Here is a 14,720-nt window from a genome sequence, read left to right as displayed (position 1 = left end):
AAGAGATCTGAGTTTCACACCAGGGTTGCCCAGTTTTATGAACACTGCATGGTTACATGTGCAAATGCCACCCATTAATCACCAGAGATGCATGGCTTCTGCCTGACCTGGCACCCAGCATTGTAGTGCATTTCATTCCAGACGCCTGAGGGCTGGGCCACGAGGGATGCAGGGCATGGCTGGGTGGCTCTCCTTGGAGGGTACTCTCGAGCGGTATATGTGAGGAGGTGGTGCTGGGTTTGTCAGACCAGGGTGCACACACACAGCCAGCACATGCTCTTGTTCTCTCTGCAAGAAACTCAGAAGGAATCCATCCAGTGTGCAGGTGAGATCCAGGAAGACTTCCAGGAGGAGTCCCTAAGCTCTGTAAAAATTGGGTCAGATTTGGACAGGACATGGGAAGGAGGAGGAGCTTCCCTGGTGGCTCAGACGGTAAAGAATCTGCCTGCAACGTAGGAGACCTGGGTTGGGAAGATCCCCTGGAGAAGGGAATTGCTTGGTGAAATCTATGGACAGAGGCTACAGTCCATGGGGTCACAAAGAGTTGGACATGACTGAGCGACTCGCACTTTTACTTTCACTAAGAAGGAGAAGACTTAACTGCAGACGTCAGGGAATCTAATATTTGGGACTAGGTGGAAACTGACTTCACTGACTGCTTTCAATGACCTCCTTCTGGTGAGGTTGCTGGAATCCACCCTTGCCTGCGAGGGACCCATTTAGGGCTTAATGAAGCAGCTAAAGACAAGAATAACAGGTCTGTTCATGACTTGTCCTTAACTCTAAGATCTCAAAGGATGTGTCTGAAGATCTAGGCGCCCCAGGTCCACCCAGCTCCACCATCAATTTGCAAACGTAAGCCCCTACCCTCCCTGGCCATTCATCCCTGAATAGATTTTACAGACATACTGTTGAGTAAAAGAAGCCAGACATGAAAAGTCTATGCTCTAAGATTCTATTTATATAAAATCCAAAAGCAGCCAAGACAACCTCCTAGAAAAAGAAAGCAGGATATTGTTTACCTTGGTGTGAGAGAGGTAGTGACTGAGATAAGACACATTAGGGGGCTGGTCAAGTTCTGTTTCTTGGTCTGGGTACTGGTTATGGGCTTCCCTGGTGGTTCAGACAGTCAAGAATTTGCCTGCAATGGAGGAGACACGGGTTCCATCGTTGGGTTGGGAAGATCCCACGGAGGAGGACATGGCAATCCAGTCCAGTATTCTTGCCTGGAGTATCCCATGGACAGAGGATGCTGGTGGGCTACAGTTCGTGGGGTTGCAAAAGTGGGAATGAGTGAGTAACTAAACAGGTGTGTGCACTTTGCAGAAATTAATTGAGCTGTTCACTTAAGGTCTGTGAACTTTGCTGTATGTTTTACATTTTGATGAAAAATGTACTTTAAAAAAAAGTGGAAAATTTGCCTCTGGCCCTTTTCCCATGGATGAGTCTTTGCAGCTCCCCTGGGCTTCTCAGACTGCTAAGTGGAATGAAAGGATGACTTTTCCTCCGTGGACCAATGAAGGCAGCGGTTTTGCTTACATTTTTTGTTTTTCTTACAAGGAAATGTTAAATTTAAGTCTGGACAGCCTATTTGTTTTTCTAAATTAACTGCTGCCAGGAAAACAGGCTGTGGGTGCTGAGCTGTGTGCCTGTGCGTGTGTGTGTATGTGTACGCGTGTAAGTGTACATACATGCATGTGCCCTTTCTGTACTGATGTGTTTAGACAAAAAGGAAAATAAGCTTGAAGATGTTCTTAAACATGGTGATGGGCAAATAAATCGCCCCTTTAACTTTCCACTGGTGTCCCCAGTAGTGTTAATCGCTCAGTCATGTCCAACTCTTTGTGACCACATGGACTGTAGCCCGCCAGGCTCCTCTGTCCATGGAATTCTCCAGGCAAGAATACTGGAGCGGGTAGCCATTCCCTTCTCCAGGGGATCTTACGGATCCAGAAATCAAACCCGGGTCTCCTGCACTGCAAGCAGATTCTTTACCCTCTGAGCCCCCTTGGTGCCCCTGGCATAGAGAAAATGTCCAATAAATATGTTGAATGAATGAAAAAAAATAGATGAATAAAACACAAGTGAGTACAAAAGACTTGGACATATATCTTTATTTGCAGGTATAGTGGTGCCGAAGGAGTTAACTACTTAAATACCTTCCTTCCTAGCTCAAGACATTGCCAAGACAGATGAGCAAAGGAGTGTCTGGTCTGTTTGGCTCAGTTGCTGCTCCAAACTCTCCTTTCTGGACGCTGGACCACTGCTGGCCCAGCTGGAACCCCGAGCTGCAGCTCAGCCTCACTCCTGGCTGGTCTGACACTCAGGCAGCTACTCTCGCTGCTGTCATGCTATGAAAGTCCTGTTGCGGAGGTCCACTCTGACCTCTCTTCTAAACCACTCAGTCCCGTACTGTGAAGGTCCACTCTGACCTCTCTTCTAAACCACTCTGTCATTTAAATAATTTCAACAACAGATGCAACTTTAAAAATGGGGCAAGCCAGCCAACTTCCTTGGTTCTCATTCCCAGGCCTGTGTACTGTCTCCCGAGGTCTGCTCTTCTGCCCCACCTTTCAATGCTCCTGGCGTGTCCCCATCAGTGGCCATGGAAGCTTCCCTGCCTAGCTGTTCCCTCTGTCTCCACTGGACTGTGGAGCTCAGCTCTCCTGGTGACTCAGTTCTGGAGGCCATGGCTTCCCACAGGCTCCCTCCTCCACCCCAGGAGCAGAGGTGCCTTCTCGAAGCCTGAGCCCTCAGGCCAGCAGCTCTGAAGCTCAGCCCTGAGGATCCTCAGGCCAACACAGAGCCTGGGCACCGCCAGTGTCTGCTCAAGTCCTAGGTTGGCATCACCAACCTAGTGAGACATTATTTCTCGCTGGCCTCATGAAAGCCTTAGAACTCTTCCTAGTCTAGTCCACCAAAGAGGCCCTACTCATCAATAAAGATGGAAGGACTTCCCTAGCATTCCGGGGGTTAAGACTCTGCTCTTATCCACTGCAAGGGGCGCAGGTTCCATCTCTGGTCAGGGAACTAAGTTCCCACATGCCGCAGGGTGTGGCCTAAATACAGAAATAAACAAAAAAAAAGCCACCCCTCTTATTTTGAGTTGCAGCAGACATGCTGTTCTCTGAGTCCGGCATCGGCATAGTAAGACCCACTTCTCTGGTGAATGTTTGATGGAGAAGGAAATAGCAACCCGCTCCAGTATTCTTGCCTGGAGTATGGGCTAACAGTCCATGGGGTCGCAAAGAGTCGGACACGACTGAGCGACTTGACTTCACTTCACTTCATCATTCCCTAAGCTGTTACATGCTCAGCATGGTGCTCCGTAAGCTAGGGCCACAATATAGGATTACAAACTCTCCCTTTCAAGCTGCTTATGACATGCCCGGGGAGGCAGAATGCATGTGCCCACCAAGCTGTTCATAAGGAACAAGTGGTTGAAGCTCCCATGGGGTCCCCTCCATGGATGGACAGAGAAGAGGAGGCAACTCCAGCTGGCTGGAGTCGGGGTGCTGGGGAGAGAGACTGCTGATCCCTTGGCTCAGTTCAGTTCAGTCCCTCAGTCGTGTCCGACTCTTTGCAACCCCAGGGACTGCAGCACGCTAGGCCTCCCTGTCCATCACCAACTCCCGGAGTTTACTCAAACTCATGCCCAAACTCATGCCATCCAACCATCTCATCCTCCGTCATCCCCTTCTCCTCCTGCCTTCAATCTTTCCCAGCATCAGGGTCTTTTCCAATGAGTCAGCTCTTTGCACCAGGTGGCCAAAGTATTGGAGTTTCAGCTTCAACATCAGTCCTTCCAATGAATACTCAGGACACACATTTGGGAGGTGAAGCCACTGACCAGGGAGCACCTGTGGGTGCCACCATGCTGAGCTTGGGTAGTGAGCTGGGATGGGAGGCGAGCCAACCATAGTCCTAAAAATGGGCCATGGGCCTCCAAGTTGGGGGTGAGCCTGGGTGACCACCAGGGGGAAGAGCATCTGAGGTCCAGAACTGTCTCGTCTTTTCTCCCAAGAGGACACCAAACTTGCCGGAGGGAGAGGGAGGCAAAAGGAAGGAGGGATGCAGGGCAGGTGGGCAGGCTGGCAAGACTCTCTCCCACCCTGCAGTCAGAGAATACAGCGCCGGGTAAAGGATACCATCCCGACTGCTCAGGTTGGGCAGGGAGGCCATTTGGAAACACATGAACGGTTTCCAACAAGGAATCCCTGCAGGCTCCGGGCCTTGGAGAAACGCACGACGCAGAGGGCTGAGGTCCGGGATCAAAATGGAATCACTGTGGATTCAGGAGGAATGGAGAAGCTATAACTGTGAGACCCACTCCCAGGCAGGAGGAAGCTTCGAGACCCCAGCTCAGGCAGGCCCAGGAATCCTCACTTTCAGGGCCACAGGCCTCAGCTCCCTCACTTCTACTTGTTCCTCTCCCAGTAAAAAACAGTTAAAATGAATCACCTACATTCTAGCTCATTTCCTATCTCCCGGTTCTAGACGTTTCCAGTAGGAGAGCTAACCTGGTGCCAAGTAGTGACTTTTCCTGGCGTGCATGACTCACTGGAAAAAGTGCCTCTTGGGCTATTAAAAGAGTTGGGGGGGTGTGGATTTAAGACATTCGAGTTCAAAGCAAATTATACAGAAGCTAAGCAAGGACATATCATTCTGGCAATGAATACTGCTTTCCCCCGATAAGACAGGAAAAATGGGCTCTTTAGTTGACGTGGTCCACAGATGTTCTAGGAAAGGATTGACTACTTCGGAACAAGGCCAGTGAAATTTGGCATAAGCTGGTCAGCGTGCTGATGAATGTGTGGAAGGTGTGTTTGTCTGCTAAATGCACTTGTGCAAAAGGAAAGGCATCTCCTGATTTCCTTGAACACACCTTATCTTGCTTGGAAGCCCCCATCCCATCACTGCTGATGTGGGGAACAGAAGGTAAGCCTGCCCCTGAAGGTAAGACAGTCCATCTAGGGTAGATCTTCCTGGCACTGTCTTTGCCCATAGGACCACCACACTCAGCAACCAGCTTGGATGATATGAGAGTATTTACAAGGTTTTAATAGAGGCTAAAAAGACACAGTAGGTGTCCCAGGTGGCTCAGTGGTAAAGAATCTGCCTGCCAAGGCAGGAGATGTGGGTTTGATCCCTGATATAGGAAGATCTTCTGGAGAAGGAAATGGAAGCCCACAGCAGTATTCTTGCCTGGGAAATCCCATGGACAGAGGAGCCTGGTGGGCTACAGTCCACAGGGCACAAAGATTGGACACGCCTGAGGGACTAAACAACAACAAAGAGATGCAAAATAGGTTACTGCTTTCACCTGCACCCCCAGCCTGTTCCTGGGCCCCATACGGCCCAAGCTGACATTGCTAATGGGCCGAACAGATAGAAAACACCGGCAGAGGAGGACAGGGCAGGGGAGGAGATGCGCTGCAAGGCAAGTTTAGAAGCAACTGGCTAATAACAGCGCCGAACCGAGCGGCAGCCTCAGGACTGTTCCAAACACCAAACCTGGGGATTCACTACTGAACCAACTGCAGCATGCACAAGAGGGGAAGCCTCTCCTTCCAGGAACGGGAAGCGAAGCTTCTTGGCAGTTGGCAAGTCTGGGTTCAAGTCAGGCTCTAACCCCTTATCACTTGTATGATCTCTGACAAGATAGTCATCTCCACCTCAGTTTCCTTATCTGTGAAATGGGAATAATAAAACCAGCCCCAAGTACGACGTAGATTAAATGAGATTACAAATAGAAAGTGCTGCGATCCAAAAGTCTACAAGCAATAAATGCTGGAGAGGGTGTGGAGAAAAGGGAACCCTCTTACACTGTTGGTGGGAATGCAAACTAGTACAGCCACTATGGAGAACAGTGTGGAGATTCCTTAAAAAACTGGAAATAGAACTGCCTTATGATCCAGCAATCCCACTACTGGGCATACACACTGAGGAAACCAGAGGGGAAAGAGACACGTGTACCCCAGTGTTCATCGCAGCACTGTTTATAATAGCCAGGACATGGAAGCAACCTAGATGTCCATCAGCAGATGAATGGATAAGAAAGCTGTGGTACATATACACAATGGAGTATTACTCAGCCATTAAAAAGAATACATTTGAATCAGTTCTAATGAGGTGGATGAAACTGGAGCCTATTATACAGAGTGAAGTAAGCCAGAAAGAAAAACACCAATACAGTATACTAACGCATATATATGGAATTTAGAAAGATGGTAACAATAACCCTGTGTACGAGACAGCAAAAGAGACACTGATGTATAGAACAGTCTTATGGACTCTGTGGGAGAGGGAGAGGGTGGGAAGATTTGGGAGAATGGCATTGAAACATGTAAAATATCATGTATGAAATGAGTTGCCAGTCCAGGTTCGATGCCCGATACTGGATGCTTGGGGCTGGTGCACTGGGACGACCCAGAGGGATGGAATGGGGAGGGGGGAGGGAGGAGGGTTCGGGATGGGGAACACATGTATACCTGTGGCGGATTCATTTTGATATTTGGCAAATCTAATACAGTTATGTAAAGTTTAAAAATAAAATAAAATTTAAAAAATAAAAAAATAAAAAAAACAAAAACAAATAGAAAGTGCTGATCAGAATTACTGCATTTACTAAGCATAATTAAATGGTGCCCATTCTTATCCTGTAAGTTATTTTTAAAATTAACTGGGGTATAGTAAAATTATCAGAGCATAGTAAAATTATTAGAGTATAGTTGCTTTACAATGTTCTGTTAGTTTCTGCAGTACAGCAAAAGGAATCATTTATATGTATACCTATATCCCCTCTTTCTGTAATTGTTATTTTTCACTGAAATGTTGAGATATATAACTTTTAGAATGTATAAGCTTGTAAAATATCATATATGAAACGAGTTGCCAGTCCAGGTTCGATGCACGATACTGGATGCTTGGGGCTGGTGCTCTGGGACGACCCAGAGGGATGGAATGGGGAGGGAGGAGGGAGGAGGGTTCAGGAAGGGGAACACATGTATACCTGTGGCGGATTCATTTTGATATTTGGCAAAACTAATACAATTATGTAAAGTTTAAAAATAAAATAAAATAAAAAAAATAGAATTTATAAGCTTAGAGAGTCTAAGAGACTAGATTAATGCTATGAAGTCTTTTTAAGTTCAAATGCTTTTTCATCTGTCCAGAACATTCAGAATGCTACTACCCAGTGAGACACAAACCAGAATGCTCTGGTCTGATTTAGGCATATTTTAAGTATGAAAAACTCAAGGCCAATACAGAATGGTAATTTTCCTGAGGGAAAAAAAAAGTACCTTTTGTATCATGTTTTTTACTGGATTATAGAACACATGACTGTCATAGAAGTGACACAGACCGTCATAGCTGTGGCACGGACGCACAGGACTGTCTCATAACCCCTGTTATACACTCAGAGGAGGCAACGGCACCCACTGCAGTGCTCTTGCCTGGAAAATCCCATGGACGGAGGAGCCTGGTGGGCTGCAGTCCATGGGGCCGCTAAGAGTCGGGCACGACTGAGCGACTTCACTTTCACTTTTCACTTTCATGCACTGGAGAAGGAAATGGCAACCCACTCCAGTGTTCTTGCCTGGAGAATCCCAGGGACGGGGGAGCCTGGTGGGCTGCCGTCTATGGGGTCGCACAGAGTTGGACACGACTGAAGCGACTCAGCAGCAGTGGTGCAAAGTTATCCCATGATCTTAGATCCCATAAGAAAACCGCACTGTCAGCCCTCTGAATGATACTATGAAAAACAGTATCACTAACGCTTCCTCCACAGTTTTAGGAGCAAAGAAACAGTGTGTGCACAATTCGTCAATCAACACTAAGTTACGTTACCTGCTAAAAAACATCAACACGGTTTCGTACATCGGAAACGTCTGAGTTTTGTTGTTCAGCTGCAAGTAGACCCACAAAAGGAGCGTTTTCAGAAGGTGAAACTCACTAAAAGTAAACAACCTGGCCAAAACAAAAGATTGAGAAGTCAACTGAGGAGTAGCAAAAACCATGCTGTGCGTATGAAAGTGAGACGTTGAGAGTGAGTTCAGGAAGGAGGCGACGCCACCCTGAGTCTGTATGTGGACTCACAGAGAGATACCAAGTCTCAGGTCACTCAGCTGTTAACTGGCACGGCTGGGACTTGATCTTCAGCCAACCTGAGCCTTCACCCACCTGCTGTGCGCTGTAAAATCATGACCATCTCACTGAATGAGCTCCTAGTAGGAGACGGTATTCTCAAGGTGGTTCCATATGTCCTTTTATTAAATTCCACCCAGTAACCCTGCAAAGTTGGGATATATTTCTTACTTTTATAGATGTGGCTTCCCTGGCGGCTCAGACGGGAAAGAATCTGCCTGCAATGCAGGAGACCCAGGTTCAGTCCCTGGGTCAGGAAGATCCCCTGGAGAAAGGCATGACAACTCACTCCAGTATTCCTGCCTGGAGAATTCCATGGACAGAGGAGCCTGGTGGGCTACAGTCCATGGGTTCGCAAAGCGTCAGACATGACTGAATGACTAACACTTTCACTTTCATACTTTATAGATATGGATATTATTGAGACTGACCCTGTTTATTTAAAAACTTAATGTTCTGTTCATCATGTTAATTTTCACTGTAAAATACGGCACTAAGATATACTTTATCTCAATGGCTGAAGGTTTTTGGTGTCCCTTAAATATTGCACCCAAGGTGATGCCTCATTGGTCATATTCCAATCCCGGGCCCAACTGAGGAATAACTTGTCCAGAGTCACACAGTTCTGAGGTCAGACCCGGGCAGGGGTCAGTTCTGCCCCAAGTTGGCTGCGGAATCGCTTGCAGGCTGCTTTCCGGCCCTGCAGCTGCAACTCGCTCATCTGTAATGTAGCGATTACAGCCACTGCTAAGAGGGCACAGTAAGTTCCCTACACACACAAAGCTCTTTCTGAGAGCGAGCTCAGAAGTCCAATTTGTCCCTAAATCCAGCAAACTTTCGAGCCCTGGGTCAGGAAGATCCCCTGGAGAAGGGAATGGCAACCCACTCTAGTATTCTTGCCAAGAAAATTCCTTGGGCAGAGGAGCCTAGCAGGCGGGCTACAGTCTATGGGGTCGTAAAGAGTCGGACATGACTGAGCGACTAACACTTTCACACTTTCCTACAAACTTAGCCTAGGTACCCAACTAACACAATTAGCTATTTACCACTTTTTTAATGCTTGTTTCCAGACATCCTAGACTTGAAGTAAAGATACTGTACCATATACAGTACAGTAAAGCACACAAAACCACAATTGCTTATAGAGGGTGCACACATGTGACAGTGTATGCCAGGCACGTGAACTATCTTATATGACTGGACATGAATGAATGCACATACATCTTTGAAAGCTCGAAACCTGAAGCATGCAGGAGACTGACTGTACTATGAAGGCTGTGTGGGGTGAGTTTGTATGATTTGTGTGAGTTTCCTGTCACTGCTGTAATAAACTGCCACAAACCAAGAGGCTTAAAACAACACAAATTTGTTGTTGTTCGGTCACTAATTCATTTCTGACTCTGCGACCTCATGGACTGCAGCATGCTAGCGTCCCCTGTCCTTCAGCATCTCCTGGAGTTTGCTCAGATTCATGTCCACTGAGTCGGTCATGCTATCTAACCATCTCATCCTCTGCTAAACCCTTCTCCTTTTGCCTTCAGTCTTTCCTCCCAGGATCCCTAAGTACAAAATGACCCCCACTGGGTTAAGATAAGGGTGTGGGCGTGGCCATGCTCCTTCCTGAGGTTCTAGGGGACAATCATTTCTTTGCCTTTTCCAGCTCCTAGAAGCCACTGGCATGCCTTGGCTTGTGGCCTCTACCTTCATCTTCCAACCAGCAGCACAGCATCTTCAAATCTCCCTCTGGTTCTGACTCTTCCTCCTCCCTCTCCCACATTGAAGAGTCCGGTGATGCCATTAGGGGCACCTGGGAAATCCAGGGTAACCTCCCCATCTCAAGGTCATTCTAGTGCCACTTTAGTCTCATCTGCAAACTTGATTCCTCTTTGCTGTGCAACCCAACATTTTCACAGGTTCCAGGGGTTGGGATGTTGACATCTTTGGGGGACCATTATTGAGCTGACTGGGCTTCTGTGGTGGCTCTGGGCTTCCCTGGTGGCTCAGATGGTAGAGAATTTGCCTGCAAGGCAGAAGACTAGGGTTTGATCCCTGGGTCAGGAAAATCATCTGACGAAGGGAATGGCAACCCACTCTAGTATTCTTGCCTGGAAAAATCCCATGGACAGAGGAGCCTGGCAGGCTACAGTCCACGGGGCTGCAAATAGTCAGACACAACTGAGCGACTAACACACACACACAGACACATTGAGCTGACCACACACACAGCCTGCCTAGCACAGTTCCTGGACACAGCAATGGGCTCAGAGGACAGCAGCTCCAACTCCTAGGTGGTGGGGCTGGATCCTGGCTCCAGAGCCCACAGTGCCCGCAGCAGCGCAAGGCATCTCAATAAGAAACAAGGGGGACTTCCCTGGTGGTCCAGTGGTTAAGACTCTAAGCTTCCAGTGCAGGGGGTCTGGGTTTGGTCCCTGGTTGGGGAACTAAGATCCCACATGCCGTGCAGCACCACAAAAACAAAAAAGAATAAATCTAGAAATAAGGGATGAGGCGAAGAGGATGCTGCTGTCCATGAAGTCAGCTTTGTAAAGGATGCTTCCCAAACAGCTCCTCTCACAGCCTCTGACGACTTAGTTCTCCAAGGAGTCATTGCAATGTTTCTTAAACCCATTGATATTTTCTGTCTCTGACCGTGGAGATGTACCCTGGCTTCAAAATGTATCACAGCCTCTTCACCCACCACTTCAGCGGTCATGATGGGTGGAAGCCAAGCTCAATCGTGACTCCAAGGGCAGCAGGAATGTCACCTTCCCACCTCTCCCACTATTTCTGGATGCGGTAGAATGGTCTCTTTCCTATTCTTTGTTTTTAGGCACCTACAGATGCACCAGTTTTGACTGTGGGCAGACAGGACTGAATTTGTCACTGTCTGGGCAATAACGCAGAGAGGCAGGAGGGGAGGGCTCACAGAACCTCCTGGAATGAGGTTCCCAAAAAGAACTCTGCCAGGACTCCAACCACTGCTGGGCTGGGGGGCTACGTGTCTTCTGTTGCAGAACCCACGCTTGAGGTCCCCACGCCCAGAAGGTTCTTTGAGATCTTACTAAAGAGGGGTTTACGACACAAGGGGAGTAATCAAGAGCCCCACGGATAAGGACCCTGGTTACAATTTTATGATGAAAGATAACTGTCGAAATAAAGTCCTCAGTTTTTAGGCCAAGTGTCAGTTGCTGTTTAGTCCCTGAGTTGTACCCAACTCTTTAGCGACCCCATGGACTGTAGCCCACCAGGTTCTGCTGTCCATGGGATTTCCCAGGCAAGAATACTGAGGTAGGTTGCCGTTTCCTCCTCCAGGGGATCTTCCTGACCCAGGGATCAGACCTGTGTCTCCTGCACAGGCAGGCAGAGTCTTTACCACTGAGCCACCTGGGACACCCAAGCATCAGCTGGGTTTGCACTAGGATGAAATCCAAGCATCACCCTAAAATATTAGTTCCTACAGGAAATCATCACACCGAGGACATTCAAACATTTTTTCATTTACCTAAGAGTTCTGATGATCTGAATCAAGATGGAACTCACAGAGATCCTAAACTTCCCTCCAGCATAGGCAAACATGTGGGCTGCTCTTCATGTGTTTACAGGGGCTCACAAGCGGCCACTGGGATGTAATGGGTGTAAAAATGCCTTTAACAAGACACTGTCTTCTATTTTTTGTGTGTGAGAAAACTATATATAAACAGTAAATGTCTCCTTTTGAATACAAGCCCTAGAGAAAGCCGTGTCCAAGTGAACAAGAAAATATGAACGAGGTTACCCATTGCAGCACTGATTGTTCTAGCAAAACAGGAAGCCAAACCAAACAAAAGACATTAGAAAGGGAATGAAAAAAATTGCTGTCTGTTCATCCACTGGAGCCCTGTACAACAACTAAAATTTAAAAAGCTGATTAAGTACATAAATATCAACATGGAGAGAATAAGTCACATGATGTTCGTGAATAGTAGCAGAATGTCACAATCTGAGAAATTTAAACCTTTGCAAAACCATATTGTGCATAATTTTCACAGGTACATATACGTAGCAAGCATGTAATCTCATGGGTTAGAGGCACACAAATCCACAACAGTGGCTTGGTTGACTTTAAGGAGGGGAGGAAGACAAGAGGAAAGATGAAGAATAAGGCTGTGAGGTGGAGGGAGGGCTGGGGAAGGTGACTTCTGCTTCATTGGATGTTTTATTTCTTAATTTATGACAAAATTTTACCATGTGTTCATTTGAGGAGATGGATCAAACAGTATTTTGTATTATCCTCCTACCTTTGTATCTTTTTTTATAACAAAAAATATTACCATTTGACCATCCATGTGTCTGGCCATCAATAAGGAATAAGAAGGTTTGGAGCAGAGCACATCAGTGGACTGATAATAACCATGGGTGTTGAGGCCACTCAGACCTGGCTTCAAATTTCAACTCTCATTTTGCATGGGGGGAGCAATCCTTTCCTGTGATCTCCATTCTGCAGGGGAAAACCACAAGGAACACCCTCCAAAGGGGTTGCTGTAGGAATGAGATCTGATTGCCCACTCAGAGTATTCCATACACCCCAGTGCTTCATAACTGGTAGGTGGTGGTGTTATTAGACAGAGAAGCATTGTTGTTCAGTCACTCAGTTGTGTCCAGCTTCTTGCAACCCCATGAACTGCAGCACACCAGGCTGCCCTGTCCTTCACTATCTCCCAGAGCTTGCTCAAACTCATGTCCATTGAGTTGATGATGCCATCCAACCATCTCAACCTCTGTCCTCCCCTTCTCCTCCTGCCCTCAGCCTTTCCCAGCATCAGGGTCTTTTCTAATGAGTCAGGTTTTTGCATCAGGTGGCCAAAATATTGGGGCTTCAGCATCAGTCCTTCCGAACAGCTTTGGGAAATACTACATTTAAGAGGGAAGCCCATTGGTGCTGCAGATGCCGTAGAGGACGTGGTGGCTGTTCTCAGGGAATTCCTGAGCCCTCGGGACTCCTTGTATCATAGACAGGAAGTCAGGGAGGAAGACACGTTCCCCCTGGTTGCAGGGCAGCCTTCTGTGCAGCTAGAACTAGATAGATAATCGTCTGAATTCTCCACCCTCCTAAGTCGACCCGGAGATTGGCTTCCAGAAAAACAGAACTTGGAATGAAGCTTCCGTAATATTAGAGTGAGTGAAACAGGGTCACTGAGTGATGACCTCTAAGAAGAAAATTAACTGAAAACCAGAGGCCCAGGGGGTCAGGAAAACTGTATTTTACCAAAGGCCATTTACAAGATGGAAAGAAAACCCAAAGGAAGATGAGGTCAAAGGGACTTTGGGGAAGGTGAATAGCCTTGAAGTTGAAACATCTGCTGAGATGGACATTGTTTCCAACCCAAACACCATGACCACAAGCCGGGGATGGGTCACAGTCTGCGCTAAGTGGGGCCAAGAGACTCTCCATCCTTGACCCCGGGCTGGCCTTTCCACAGCTGCTCTGGGCCATGTGACTTCCCAGGACAGTCCAGATCTCACTGAGCTCCAGTTGTCGGGAAGCCTGGCTTCTGCTACACATAAGGAGACGGTGCAGCCATGAGGCTGGGAGCCTGGACCTTGGACCTGGAGCCCCGAGCTCAAGCCCTGCCTTTCATTACGCCTCCTATCTTAGGGACAATGATCATACCTACCGCATAGGGTTGTGGGGGTTAAAAGGGCCAGTGCACACAGCACAGCACACACCCAGAAGCACTCGGTAAAAGTTAACTCGTCCAAAGGTCTCTTCTTAATCAGGTGTGGTCTGGGTGCCAAGCCCACCAGACACTCAGATGAGGTAATTTCTAACCATGTCCCCGGGCACCGGGTGTAGCCTGGGCCCCTCTTTCTGACCCTCTGTTCCCCACCTCCCTCCTCCAGCTTTAAGGCAGGACATCAGCTTTAAGGATGACCAGCTTTAAGGACAGCAACCAGGTGGGGAGAGTTCACCTGGGAAGGTAAGAAGTGAGCACGAGGTCTGGTAGCTGAGAGTGTGATCCTTCCAGGGCACGGGAGCTAATGATATGCCCGAGGCCATGCAGGCTCCCCCCGCTTCCACCTCTGCCCGGGGAGCCTGGCACCATCGGTGCTGACAGCCATCTCCTGGGGAGGGGCCAGAGGAGCAGGACCCAGTTTCCACATCAGTCATGTCTCCCCAAACCTGAGTCTAGACACTTGACACGTAATGTTCTTGACCTCTTTTCCTGCCCAGCCAGCGTTTTCTAGGGCTTATGCCATTGCTACCATGCTGGCTGTGGTCAGACATTTTTTTCCCCTTTCTTGGTTAAATGCTACCAAGTGGGGGAGGGACAGCTCAGACTTTCCAAGGGAGGGACAGTGTTATGAAAAGTCTAAGGCCTGCCCTGTTTATCTTTTCTTCAAGGGTTGCACAACCTTTGCTCCATGGAGGGTGGAGAGCACATGCTTCTGGACAGGCCATGGACAGTGGGGAAAAATGATCGTGGGAGCCCACCCAGGGCCTGGGGATGCCATTAGGACCCGAGTTTCCGAGGTCGTTATTTAATATGTGGTCCTAATCAGATCCTGCACTGCAGGAAAAAGGATGCTATGAA

The 14,720-nt window shown here is 48.0% G+C and overlaps 1 protein-coding gene across 1 annotated transcript in view; it reads right to left on the bottom strand.

The window, feature by feature from the left end:
* Positions 1–14,720, bottom strand: part of BTBD16 (BTB domain containing 16) — a 53,642-nt gene that overhangs the window by 14,123 nt on the left and 24,799 nt on the right. Inside the window, exon 9 of the mRNA XM_055560280.1 lies at positions 7,852–7,971. Within this exon, the coding sequence (XP_055416255.1) occupies positions 7,852–7,971 (120 nt within the window). The remainder of the gene's footprint in view (positions 1–7,851; positions 7,972–14,720) is intronic.

Source organism: Bubalus kerabau, chromosome 22 (genome assembly GCF_029407905.1).
Source record: "Bubalus kerabau isolate K-KA32 ecotype Philippines breed swamp buffalo chromosome 22, PCC_UOA_SB_1v2, whole genome shotgun sequence".
Taxonomy (NCBI): Eukaryota; Metazoa; Chordata; class Mammalia; order Artiodactyla; family Bovidae; genus Bubalus; species Bubalus kerabau.
This window is presented reverse-complemented; position numbering and strand designations above follow the sequence as displayed.